At 34.4% G+C, this 15086-nt stretch overlaps 1 protein-coding gene across 13 annotated transcripts in view; it reads left to right on the forward strand.

Annotated features, from left to right (window-relative positions):
• The window catches only part of LOC117323675, a 105578-nt gene that overhangs the window by 75783 nt on the left and 14709 nt on the right, over positions 1-15086 (forward strand). For 5 of the 13 annotated variants that reach the window (XM_033879040.1, XM_033879039.1, XM_033879036.1 and 2 more), the window contains exons 4-7: positions 4110-4238; positions 6408-6437; positions 9709-9817; positions 13027-13074. In XM_033879040.1, the coding sequence (XP_033734931.1) occupies positions 4110-4238; positions 6408-6437; positions 9709-9817; positions 13027-13074 (316 nt within the window). The remainder of the gene's footprint in view (positions 1-4109; positions 4239-6407; positions 6438-9708; positions 9818-13026; positions 13075-15086) is intronic. The other 8 variants (XM_033879046.1, XM_033879047.1, XM_033879042.1 and 5 more) reach the window with 5 other exon arrangements.

Here is a 15086-nt window from a genome sequence, read left to right on the forward strand (position 1 = left end):
AACACACTGATCCATAATGTAATGTACATCATGTAACACACACTGATCAATAGTGTAATGTACATCATGTAACACACTGATCAATAGTGTAATGTACATCATGTAACACACACTGATCCATAGTGTAATGTACATCATGTAACACACTGATCTATAATGTAATGTACATCATGTAACACACTGATCTATAGTGTAATGTACATCATGTAACACACTGATCCATAGTGTAATGTACATCATGTAACACATACTGATCCATAGTGTAATGTACATCATGTAACACACTGATCCATAGTGTAATGTACATCATGTAACACATACTGATCTATAATGTAATGTACATCATGTAACACACTGATCCATAGTGTAATGTACATCATGTAACACACTGGTCTATAGTGTAATGTACATCATGTAACACACACTGGTCTATAGTGTAATGTACATCATGTAACACACTGATCCATAGTGTAATGTACATCATGTAACACACTGATCCATAGTGTAATGTACATCATGTAACACACACTGATCTATAGTGTAATGTACATCATGTAACACACACTGATCTATAGTGTAATGTACATCATGTAACACACTGGTCTATAGTGTAATGTACATCATGTAACACTGGTCTAGGTTACTATTTTAATTCCCCCATGTGTAGTTTTGCTCTATGCATGTTTATGAGACCACTGACCCCAATTTTTTTCCCTGTGATAACAATAACGCACTAATAAGCAATTCCAAAACTCTCCAATATATATATATGATAAATATATATTGTAACCATGAGGGCTGGGAAACTTGAAGTGTATATAATTACTAAGCTAATCCTACAGAATCAACATCTGGAGCTCTTCTCTGTCTGATGTCACAAATGCCAGCCACATATATATACATGCAGATATTACTCTCACCGCCATACTTTCATAATACTTCAGGTTTATGTCTTACAAAATTATATTTTGACATGAGGAGCTGTTGATACTTTAAATTCAAACTATTTTTAGATGACCTATTGCAATCACCTTTTGTCCATTGTTGTCGTCCTTCATGTTTCATTGGTATGTAAACATGTAAACATGGGGGGTGGGGAGGGGTATTGTTGAGTAAGTAAGAGTTGAGTTTATCATATGTAGTCACTACCTATTTTATTGGCGTTTATGTAACCAATTAAAATGAAATGTGTTGTGTTATCAACAAGTTTCAAGATTTTTATATGGGTGTGCACAGTAATCTAGAGGATTTGGGTGTGTAAAAGTTTGTGCAATTGTACTTTAAGGAGATCCTGTAGAGCAAAATATATTGTTACATCTAGGTTGATATCCTTATTTCTGTTCTACAAGTTAGAAGAACTAAATGTGGATGCACAAAAGTTATAGCCACCTTCATCGCCCAGTTGTATGAGATCGGTGGCTATGACTTTTGAATAAGATTAATTGCTCCTGGTGACGTATTTGTTGCGATAAATCTTAATGTGTATGATGTTTAGGTTTTAGCTCTCTTATACTACTTTTTCTTTCAGACGGTTTTGTTGTTGAATGGTATATTTCAAATACTCTCTATAAATTTCCTTTCATTTGTAACTCGAGTGACAATACATGCAATGGCTGCCATGTGTATACTTTTGTATAGTCAGTAATGTGTACATTTTTGCAGCATTTTGGCAGATATTGAAAAGGAATCAATTTAGCTAAAGCAGTATGTAAACAATTTATAGACTTTATACAAAACAATTTCTTTTATCATATTACCTTGTATACCATACATTTTACACAACATTGCCTGTTTAACAGTTGAAATGGAAGTATTTAAAGGGAATGTCTGTATACTGACTGTCAGGGGATTGGTTATTACCCCTGATTTTTCTTTGATGGTGAGTTGAGACATCGGTGTGGTTTTCTATAGATAATATCACTTGATCAGCCAGAGTTACTGGTATATCAGTGTCCTCCCCTAGTGGTGACTTATACTGATAGAAATGTAGTCAATCCCCTTTTACTGCCTGTGTATCATAGGGGCTTGTCATGTTCCTATGACCCAGAAAAAAAAATAACCCTTAGGGTCCGACTCCTAGCAAGGAGTTAGACCCATAAGGGTTTATTTAAGTCTGATTTCTTGGTCGCTTCTTATTGTTGTGGTATAAATATGAAAAGACCCTAAACTTAAAAATTAGCATAAGTTATATACCTACAGATATATATTGACATATCTTTGTACAGTATTAATATTATTTAAATGTGTAATTAGTTTATAGTTATAATCCTGATACTGATTGGTGAAGAACCTAGCTGTCTTATGAAAAATGTACTCTACGACCCAAAGTCATTCCTGTGAAAGTGCCTTAGTGGTCGGCACCATGTGGTTAATTAGCAACAATTCGTGCAAAGTTACAGCAATCTGGAGTAAAGTATTGAGTCTTTATATACTTCTACCAGCTGTCTTCCTAACGCCAGGGATTAAATGGTGGTGAGATTGGGGGTCATATCTTTAAAATGTACCTCATCATCCTTTTGGCAAGAGTTCTATATATTAATGTAAATTAAGCCTAATGGCAGAATCAGATCTGCAGCTTGAATTACAGTACTGTATCTTTGAACCTGGTAAACTAAAGTGCTGGTTTATTATTCCAAACAACAAAAAATGGGTAATTAATGCTATGATTCTATAAGAATAAATAAATATGTTTTGATAACAATTTTAGAAATAATAAAGAAAGGAAAATTACACAATGTAAAGTTAAATAATAATAAAAAAATATTAATGAGATGTATGATTATGTATATCAGTAATTTCTATTTATAAGATTAAGTGATCCTTGTTCACATTTTTTGCAGGGTTCTCAGTACCCCTTTTCCCCATTGCCTCCTGTTTACAGATACATATGTACATGAGAGTATAACAGACAATACGACATACCTGACAGTGTTACTGGATTTTGTTTTCAAATTTGAAGGGCCCTTATTTGAGTATTATCATACCATATCTTCATCTGTCCTGGTAAACTGTTGTTTGTTTGGCAATCTGTTTCATCGAAACTTGGTATTCATTATAATCATGACATCAACTTGTGTTTCCCTTGAAAGTATTTTGATTCAACAAATTTTGCAAAAGATATTCCCATTTGTTTATTTAAGTATTTGATTTTTTGTCTGGAGATTTCTACACTTCTTGACCAATTAAAAAAAAAACCCAACTTGATAAGCTTTATGATCATGACATGTTGTATTTCCCCAAAATGAATTTTGATTTGACTATTTTTGCAAGTTATTGCCCTTTGTTTATTCCTGTACAGTTTTTTGAATTTTGTTTGCGAGATAAGTTGTCTTCCTAAAACTGTAAGAAAACTGAATATTGACTTTGTAGTGAAATTGGTGAGATTTGATTAGCATGTACTGTACATTGATTATGCCACTCTTAAGGTGTTACAAATCTTATCTTATTTTAATGAGCATATATGTTTCCACCTGTAGTAAGTACTCTTTTTTTGCAAAGCACAAGGCACTCTGTCTTTATGTCCCCAAACACACTTTAACTAACTGAAATTTCTATATTCTACTATTTGAGTAATTTCAAGATTTATGTCTACATATACATTGTATCCTCAGGTCTAGTCTAGATTCTGTTGTATTCTTTTCTTCTATCAAGTTTTATCGTTTGTGATTCAGGTTTTGAGGGTATATTTTCAGACTTATGTTATATGATAAGCTGTATAATGTAAACAACAATCAAACTAAAATATTTTTGATAAGAGGAAATGCCCTTTGTATTAAGGGGGTACATATGGCATTTTATATATCTAGAGTTACCTCCTTTTTGTAACCTACTATATACATTTTCACTAATCAGAACATGTTTGTGGTTTATATAGTGAAAGATGTCATTATTGTCAGATTGTAATCATTATTCAGCATAGTTAATGTGCATTACAACATACTGGTAAGATTTATGTGTAGTACATAACTTGGATAAACTGATAATATCTATTGTACAGAGAATACAGCATGTGCATTGTCATATCAATGACAGTGGTCAAACAGCACTGTGTATATAGTACATTCATATTATCTATACTTTCTCTGATGTCTTTCTTCCATGTTGTATAGCTGTCACCACGGAGACTGTAACCACAGCGGAAGGGGAGACAACCAGTGTGTTTCACACAGTAACACAAACCCTTACTGAGGCAGTGACCAATGTCACTATTGACCTCAAACCAGACACCATCACTGCAGGTCAAACAATTTCTCTAGATCTATTTGTCATAGTTCTATTGACTGCCATACTTTAACTTAGCTAGTTTATCAACACTGGATTCAGTATACAGGTTCTCACAATGTACAATTAACAAAGAAATAAGGGAATCTGATATTTAGTGCAGAAAATAGTGAAAAGTTATTCTGTTTTTGTTTTGTTGACTCTTATTTTAGGCACTATATAAATACCAGGTTCCTTTTAATTTGTAATCAAAAATCTTTTGTATTAATGCTTTGTAAATGTTGCTATGGAAACAAAAAGAAAAACATATCACAGAGTCTCAGTGATTGACATGGAATATAACTTTTAATGCAGTCCAGATCCATTAAATAATGATTATGAGTACATTGTGATAACTCCTGACTGAGCACAGTATTGACATTATTTTAATTGTTAACTGGTGGTAGGCTGGTGTAAATTGTTGCAAGCATGTGGTATAGATTTTGGAACAAGTTATTTGATTTGATGCATGTTGCATGATTCCTGTTGCTGTTTCAGATGAGAATATTAAGGATTTAAAAAAAAAAATTATACACACCTGGAAACTGCAAATTTTACCTAATATCTTATGTCAGTGTATCGTCTGGTTTAAATTTGTGTACAGTGGAAACAACAGGCATTTGTTTATAGGTCAGATTCCTGTTTCTGTTCTGTTTTGTGCCAATTTTCATTTTTCTTAAAGATATTGCATGGCACTTGGCAAAAACTTCAGATAGTTATATAGCCCAGGTTGTAACTGTAAGATCAGGATCAAGGAAGATGGGCATGATCTAGATTAGAACAGAAATTGTACTAGTGGACCCAGGCTCTGCCACTATAGGATACCACTTGTGGATCATCTCTGCCACTATGTACATACCTGCATGTTTTTACCCAGCTTCTGCCAGACAACATTCCACGGATGCTTTCTGTGTTGATTAAGTTATAATTGGAATGTCCGACCTAATTTCTGTATATAGCTCCAGGATCATCAACAAATTCTTATTTTAAGGCTTAAAGTCTGGAAGTTATAATTGTCTGACGTGCATGTCCTGTGACTGAACGTAATGTACTCTACGCATCTTTATTTCAAGAGAAATATCATTATTAATTGATATCTCAATCAATGAGCTCAACAAAGCCTGTCTCATTATTAAAGGAAAGTAAGAATTTTTGCTACATGTATATCTTTAATACACTCCTGTTTATTAAGTTGGGATTGCACATGACCATATTACATGCCTTTAACTGCATGCTAGTGATTTATCATGTTTAACTATTAAAGTTTGAATAATTATATATGCAAGTTAAGAACAATTGAATTCAGAAGTGGTTTTACTCAATAAACAGGAAACATTATATTGGTTGTATCAAATATTGGAGTCCAGGAAGGAATCAAAACAAGGTTAAAATCTTCAGTGTTTGGAGGCTAGCTATATATATACGTAGTGAGAATAGCATGATTTAGGCAATAAGCTCATGCCTGGTAATAAAGGGCTGCCATGGTGAAAAATATTGAAGGGCCAAGGGTAAAACATAAAAGGTTTGGGGGTTAAAATGTTAAATGGCCAGGGGTGAAATATTAAAAAATCTGGGGATAAAATGTAAAAAAGCCGGGGTTAAGATATAAAGGGTCGAGGGTTAAACGTTGAAGTGCGGGGGTAAAATATCAAAAGGTTTTGGGGTAAAACGTAAAAGGGCCAAAGGTGAAACGTTAAAGGGTTAAGGGTTAAAATGTAAAAGGGTTGAGGGTAAAACGTTAAAGGGCCAGGGGTAAAATCATTTCAAGAATGCGTTTTTTTATCTGAAACACTAAAGTATGTAACAAAGGTCATAAACATATGGGGAAAAAAATCATGGCTTGAAGTAATGTACCTGCATATTCCCTGTTCTACATCAAGTCTGGGTTACCAACATGATATATAGTAGAAACTTCTTGGTAATGTCACAAACCAATCCAATACCTGATTAATACAATTTAAAAAATGAACTCTGTGTTAAATTTAAACTTTTTTAGTATCAGATTTAATTCCATTAATTTTTTTAAATAAATTGCCTAACAGAGATAAATATTCATTTAGGAATGGTGCTGTCACCTGTGTGTACAGCATTCATACAAGTGAACAGGGCGGATTTTTGTTGTAAATTTTTCAATTAAATATTTGTAGATACTGTAACCCAAACAACCCCAATTGATGGTAAGTGTGGTAACTCTAGTACAATGATGCTTAATGCTTTGTTCTAAAATCAAAATGCCATATTTAATGTGTATGACCTGCTAGGCTTCAGATTTCATTTTACTTAATCAGGAAACATGTAACTATTTAGCCAATAATTAAATTCTTGAACACTCATTATACTGTATACATGTGTGTAATTACGCTAAATTCTGTCTTGATTTCTATATAAATGACACTTTTAAACTGCCTGCATGACCATAATCTAGCTAAGTCACCTACTCTTCCACTTATAATTAAAACTTTTAACAGCGATATGGTTTACCTTTGAAAACCTGAATTACACAAGAAATGTAAAAATTACAGTTGATAGAAAGACATTGGTTGATCTTAACTCTACTGTGCCAGTATCATATGTCATTCTGCTTTGTGTTTGACTGGTACACTGTACATGTATGTCACAATCAAGCTAAATAGTCATATTTCATAGCATTTACTTATTTAATATTTCAACACATGTTTCTTCTTCAATGATTATACTTTACTGGAGATCAAAAATTATACTTTTTATTCGTAGTTTTTGCACTCCTGAAAAATATCAGTATTCTTTTATTTTCTTGAAATAAAAAATTACCTTTGAGAGAAACATTAACGTGTTTGTTGTGGAAAACTTGTTTATTTGGATGTAGACACAGGGAAATAGCATGAATACATTGGAAAGTAGAAGGTTACAAGTGATTCATTTACATTTGAACTTATAGGTTTTTAGCTCACCTGGACCGAAGGTCCGGCGAGCTTATGTCATGGCGCAGCGTCCGTCGTCCGTCAACATTTGCTTCAAATCGCTACTAGTCAAAAAGTTCTTATTGGATTTTGACCAAATTTGGCCAGAAACATCCTTGGCATAACGGGAACAGATTTTGCATAAATGGTGACTCTGACCCATGAGGGGCCAAAGGGGCGGGGCCCAATAGGGGAAATAGAGGTAATTCCTTTAAATCGCTACTAGTCATAAAGTTATGAATGGATTTGAACCCAATTTCGCCAGAAACATCCTTGGCAGAAAGGGAACAGATTTTGCATAAATAGTGACTCTGACCCCTGAGGGGCCAAAGGGGCGGGGTCCAATATGGGAAATGGAGGTAATTCATTTAAATCGCTACTAGTTATTAAGTTATGAATGGATTTGAACCCAATTTGGTCTGAAACATCCTTGGGGGAAGGGGAACAGATTTTGCATAAATGGTGACTCTGACCCCCAAGGGGCCCAATATGGGAAATAGAGGTAATTCCTTTAAATCGCTACTAGTTATTAAGTTACAATTTTCTGTATGAATGGATTTGAACCCAATTTGGTCAGAAACATCCTTGGAGGAAGGGGAACAGATTTTGCATAAATGGTGACTCTGACCCCCAAGGGGCCCAATATGGGAAATAGAGGTAATTCCTTTAAATCGCTACTAGTTATTAAGTTACAATTTTCTGTATGAATGGATTTGAACCCAATTTGGTCAGAAACATCCTTGGAGGAAGGGGAACAGATTTTGCATAAATGGTGACTCTGACCCCCGAGGGGCCCAATATGGGAAATAGAGGTAATTTCTTTAAATCGCTACTAGTTATTAAGTTATGAATGGATTTGAACCCAATTTGATCAGAAACATCCTTGGAGGAAGGGGAACAGATTTTGCATAAATGGTGACTCTGACCCCAAAGGGGCCCAATAGGGGAAATAGAGGTAATTCCTTTAAATTGCTACTGGTAATAAAGTGATGAATGCATGTTCTAAAAACAATTCTTGAGGATCGACTTTCAGACCTTAGATAATCTGGACTTCATTAATCTTTATAGCAGTTCCAATTCCCACACTATAACCATATATAGCATTGTTTGAGATTTACAAATAAAACAAATTGAATATGAACATTATTTTGACATTTGGTCTAATTCAACCAGGTGAGCGATACAGGCCCCATGGGCCTCTTGTTTTTTTTCAGGATCAAGATTTATAGTCTCGATTTTTTGTTGTCTACACATACAATGATGTAAAAAGAAATGTCTTAAATATGTATACTAGAAAAGAATGTATTATTGTAGATGTGCATTTTGTTAGAAATGTCCTTACAGTGATTTAGTTGTGACCGTGACTTGCAGTTATAATGTCTATATTTGTTGCATGTCATCGCAGAGGATATTAAAAACTAATTTGCTGTATTTTATTTTTCTGAATTCATATTTCAATTCAGTTGAACAGCTACTGTCTCATCATGTTAAAAGCTTTTAGAAATGTCAACATTCATATACATGTAATGTATATCTGGTATGTTGTGTACACATCCTGCAGTAAACAATGTACCCTATAGTGTTGTAAACAATGCTTGTAAACAATGCTTGTAAACAATGGCCCATCTGATGCCAGGTTGGGTGAGGTCAGCCTCTTTAGTGTCTAAGGGAAGTGAGGTTTAGCAGCTAACACGGTTAATCACTAAACACTAAATCTAATTATATACTAACACAGGGCTTTATCTTCCTAGCAGTGTATCTGGATCATGTGTTAAACCACATAAATAAGAGTACAACGTAATTAAATTAAAGGATGTTAATTACTTTTTGTAATCAACATCAACGTCATTAACTGATGTATATAATTGTATTTCATGTATAATCAATTAACCTGCACTGACTTTGTATTTATTTTGACTTTAATCATTATATGCTGTTAATTCAAGATAATTAAGCCATCTTTTGTCCGAAAAAAATTGATCTTTGATAAAAAGTGAAATGATATATGGAGAAAGAAAGGAGGTAAAAAAGCCATGAGGATAAATATATGTCAGTGGTTAATTAATTAAAACATTGGAAAGAGGTTATATATTTACATAGACATTAACAATACAACATATTCATATTGCATGCTGATTGTGTAACAGTTTGATGCCAAATGTACCCATTTCAAATTATTATATCATGAAGTAAACTTTAAGAGTAATCCTCATTATCAAATGTTTTGTTTTTTTCTCTTTATATTTTTATTATAACTGATTTAATATAATGATTAAATTAAATTTAAAATGAACAGTAAATTCCTGTAAACTCCTGTACAGAGTGGTAATCTTGATTATAATTTTGTACTCTGTTATTTCATTAAGTGATAGTACAGTTTAATTAGCTAGCTGGCAGATTGATTTGCAAGAAATAATTCATTGTCAACATTAATTTCATTATCATGAAAGAGGTTAAATTGACATTGAGAAGCTGACTTTTTATCTGTGGGATTAAAACTTTGTTACAGGTGGGTCAAAATCCTTTAATTGGATCATCCCTGTGGCTATAATCGCTGTCCTTCTTATATTCATCGCTGTCATCTTCATCATCTGCAAAATATATCACAACTCAAAAAGGTGAGTATATATAAAGTACTCTGTTTACATAGTTTGAAGCACAACTTGGAAACCAGTATTAATTAGTTCACTCAGTTTTATCAGTTTATATTAATGCTTCATCACTTCAACATTAAAATCTGCTGGTGTACTATCTGTACTGCATGCTTCTCTAATATTGTTGTAAAATCTGCCAAGTCTCTCTGGGGACACGGTCTCACAGCCTAACAAGCTGATTGTTTGTCTCAATGAGGCAGACTATGTCAGCTCTGTCAGGTCTAGATTACAACCAAAGTCCCTAAAACTGGTTCTTAAGATGCTTCTTGCTTGATGCTTAAAGCCTCGGTCATATCTTACAGTCACATATTTCAGTTCACATAGTCAACTGTAGGTTGAAGTTATATATAAGGGTGAAGTAGAACTCGTATAGTGTTCTCATTCATATTTAACAGTAGCATTAGCTGTAGTGCTAATCTCGGTGATATATGTTAGTGGGATTAACTGCAGTCCAGTAGGGTCAATTATAGTCAACTGCGGTCCAGTAGTGTCAATTATGGTCAACTGCAGTCCAGTATGGTCAATTATAGTCAACTGCAGTCCAGTAGTGTCAATTATGGTCAACTGCATTCCAGTAGTGTCAATTATGGTCAACTGCGGTCCAGTAGTGTCAATTATATAGTCAACTGCAGTCCAGTAGTGTCAATTATGGTCAACTGCAGTCCAGTAGTGTCAATTATGGTCAACTGCAGTCCAGTAGTGTCAATTATGGTCAACTGCAGTCCAGTAGTGTCAATTATGGTCAACTGCAGTCCAGTAGTGTCAATTATGGTCAACTGCAGTCCAGTAGTGTCAATTATGGTCAACTACAGTCCAGTAGGGTCAATTATGGTCAACTGCAGTCCAGTAGGGTCAATTATGGTCAACTGCAGTCCAGTAGTGTCAATTATGGTCAACTGCAGTCCAGTAGTGTCAATTATGGTCAACTGCAGTCCAGTAGTGTCAATTATGGTCAACTGTGGTCCAGTAGTGTCAATTATGGCCAACTGCAGTCCAGTAGTGTCAATTATGGTCAACTGTGGTCCAGTAGAGTCAATTATGGTCAACTGTGGTCCAGTAGGGTCAAGTATACGGTCAACTGTGGTCCAGTAGGGTCAATTATATATAATTACGGTCAACTACTGATCTACCATTGTCACATCATGTTTATTTTTTAAGCTCAAACAATTGTTTCAACAGTGTTGAACTACAGTACAATATATTCAGAATAAATAGGTTCCAGATTATACAGATTTTAATTGCTATAATTGAGAGGGAAAATGCAGGGGCAGCCAACTATAATGCCTGAATAGAAAGGGATCCAGACTAGATGGTCCAGTTTTGACAAGTTTCATACTGTATGGAGCATATTTCAATATAATTGGATAGTTAATACATTGATCATGGGGGAAGCTTTAAGTTAAAATACATGTGAGTTAAGTGGCTTTTTAAGGAAGCATTCATTGTGTTTGGAGATTGTCGTGTTAGTTTGCAAGTAGATGTGATATTACGTTTCGTCCGATTGGTAAATATTACTTGACGGGCTCGATCAGGAAGTATGTTGAGATATGAGGTCAGAGCTTGGATTTTAAATTACTGTCCATGTACATATGTACATTGTATATATATAGGAATATTTAAGATCATTTGACTCGGGTCATGCTTTAGACTATGCCTCCACTGCCAGTGGCAATGACAGCCCCCAGATGTAGGTGCTTCTGTCTGATTGTACTTTCTTGGTAGAGATGAACTGATGGCCACATATAGACAGGATGCATGTTTTTGGGGTGATGCATTTGCTAATTAACCTCAAGTGGTCCACAGTACTGTGATGAACTGATGTGGTCTGTGTAAGCCTTTCCCAGGAATGACTTTAATACGAATCACCTGATTTAATCACTTGTTCCTGTATTTTACACAGGTACACAGTATGCGTATTTTAAGTTTAGATTCCAGTAAATTCTGTGTATTGAAGTAACTCATAACTGAAAATTGACTTGTGATTGCCTTTGATTTTAACAACATTTTCATGAAGTATAGCACTTAATTAGATCTATGGGAATTACATTTTGTATGTAAGAATGTGCAAAGAGGTAGGACCATGCAATAAGTCCAGTTCTGCAGGTAGTCCCAATAGGGTGGAGGTTAAGAAATATGACAGAAAAATGATCATTTTCATCGCTGTTCCATGCATTGATATTGAAGTTTTAAACTGAAAGATCTATGAAGGTAACTGCTGACCAATGTTGCCTGTATTTTTTATGGTCACTGAAGTGCAGTTATTGTATTGACACTAATTTGATTAGATTTTGGTGGTCATCAGTCAAGTAAAGCCTCTCAATGTTTTCATAACATATAAATTATGACAAAATTACAAAAATACGCTGAATGATAGAATGTATACCTAATGGTGATATAATGTAGGAATTAATTATAATGCCATAATTTTCTGTTATTACTATTAAAACCGGAAACTACCCCGGGGGTCATTTCACCATGATTCAAAATACCATGCTACACCGGGGTCATTTCACCATGATTCAAAATACCATGCTACACCGGTACCCACTGATTACTGGGAATCTCTAATGAGGTGCTCCACTCTCTATATGTAAATGAGTCATGGAAACTATGACACACACTCATGCACAAACTAGTTTGTTTTGAAAATGCATGGTGGACCAGAAGCCCAAATTTGATCAGACATACTGGTTGCTTCCACAACCTGATTAAATTTGATGGTCATTGGTCAGAGTTAAAGGTGAAGGTCACTTGACCATGCCACTTTAAAAAAAGCTGGTACATTGCTATATGTATGATATCTCATTTGGGCAGAATCATTTTATTGATGAATGACCTTCAGGTATATGATAATTTGAACCCGAGGCTCACTTTGCTTTTATTAATTCAGTTTTGTTTTCTTCGTTTATTCAAAAGGCATTCCTTTGGTACGATATATTCAAATACTAGTTTGAATGTTAGGGGTTTGTTGAATTATTTATATTGAATTTGATTCAACATTTGTTTTATTTAGTTCATTGGTGAGGTAAATACATGTATACATATATGTACCACACTGGTACTAATGTACCAGAATTTTTATATAACTTTGTTATCAATTGTTATATTGCCACAATCCTGTGTTATTTCTTGTATTAAAATACTATATTTGTGTTTTTATTTTTGCTTTTTAGTTTTGATATTAAGTTTACTGTATTTGAAAGAATTGTCATTCGAAAGAGGTAAATCTTATTTATCATTTAGCTAGTCATTTGATTATTCAAAATTTCTGAAAGCATGTCTATATATATATTAGACAGTACATAAATAGTCATGTTTTGCATTTTACTATATATATATGTACAGGTGTACCATTATGTATATACAGTATACTGAATTAGTATGCATCATTGTACCTCTGTAAACTTGAAATATACTCTTTCTTTTCTAAGAATGCTTGCACATCTTAAAACATAGATTCTTAAGAAACTTCCTGCTGATTTCGTTACCATTTTACAAGATTATTTTATTGACATGTAGTTCTTATTGGAATGTGATAAATTACTTTCAAATCCAAGGGTTATTAGGTTTTACCTTGTCATTGACATAAATGAATGCAGTATAGATTTCAGGGTGTGATGATACTCATCTTTGCTAGTCAAGGGCTTATTTTGTTTTTATGCTCCTGCCATGAAATGGGGAGGGGGACATATTGTATTGCCCATGTCTCTCCCGTCCCGTCCCGTCCCGTCCCGTCCCGTCCCATCCCATCCCGTCCTGATGCAATATAACTAGCGAATCTCAGGAGCTGCTGATGCGATCCTCACCAGACTGTGTTTCAGGTTTTGATGGAGTAGCAGTGGGGCATTTGTGTCTTATAGATATTTTCTAGTTTTTGTTTTCACCCTTGGTTGATTTAGCCTTGTTTTTAAAGTTTTAATTCCAATACTTTCACTTAGTAGAGGTGGCACGGAGTTAACAAAACTTATGTACTAGCCTTTAAAATTGTTTCAACAGGGGTTACCAGTGTAATTTTCCCTTGGTTATACATACTTACTGTCAAAACCCAAACAGTATTGTAAAGATTTGAAAGCTCGCAGAGCAAAAGCTAAATCTGCCAAGGGTGAATACCCGGTATGTGAAACAAACTAAACTCTTGGCTAGCAAAGTTCTGTGAAACTGTAAATAAAAGTGACACTTCAGCAAGGTGTGTTTCCACTGGTGGAATTTGCTAAAAAAAAAAAGTGAACTTATCTTCTATCAATGAAAATCAGCAGGAATACGTTTTTAGTCCATCATCTCATGATGATCTCATGGATAAATAGCGCTTCATCCATGATCTGTCATCACTTCCTCCGTCAGTCTGTTGTCTGTCATCCGTCCATAATCAATCCTTATTATCACTATTTCATCAGAAATATATGTAGCAGAATGATCTCTCCTGTGATAGATAAGGTTCCCCTTGATCTCTTTAGTTGTGCATGTGTAATTTTTAGACTGATTGGAAAACAAGATGGCGGACCAACAATAATAAAGCTTTTTGACAGTTGAAAATTGTTAATGCTATTTCTCGAAAAGTTCTCCATGGAAATGTTTTTCATGGATCTTTATCAAATTCTATTTGAAGGTTTTCCTTTGTCTCTAGTTACATTATTGAAGTTAAAGACTGATCAGAAAACAGAATGGCCAACAGCGAATATTTTGAATTTGACTATTGAAGGTCAATTGCTATCACCGTTCCTCATGAATCTTTCTCAGATCTCATACATGTTCCCCTTGGTCTTTAGATGTGCATCAATTGAACTTAAAGACTAGTAGGAGGATACAATGGCTATAACAGGGGACATTGCAAATTTTGACAATTGAAGTTCGTTATCACTATATCCAGAAAGATTTGAACAATTTTTTTTTTCAAAAAATGTAGACTCATCTTGATCACTAGTAACAAGCAAAATTCATTATGACTATTTCTTGAAGGATCTTTCTCAGATTTCACATGATTTGTGTTCCCCTTGTTTTTAATTGATAAAGAGGTAAAGGCAAAGTGGAGAAAAGTGCAATATTTGATCCAATAAAAGTGTCATTCGATGATGGGCACCATTAATTAGGTTCCTTTGTGATGAGTTTACCTGTAACCGTCTTTGAGGGATCATGTGTTAAGGAGTGAGACAGCGGATACTGGCCGTAAAGGTTATCAGTGGTATAACTGAACCTATTTCTGAAATAGTTTGCCACTTTATGCATTTAAAGCCTG

Source organism: Pecten maximus, chromosome 3 (genome assembly GCF_902652985.1).
Source record: "Pecten maximus chromosome 3, xPecMax1.1, whole genome shotgun sequence".
NCBI lineage: Eukaryota > Metazoa > Mollusca > Bivalvia > Pectinida > Pectinidae > Pecten > Pecten maximus.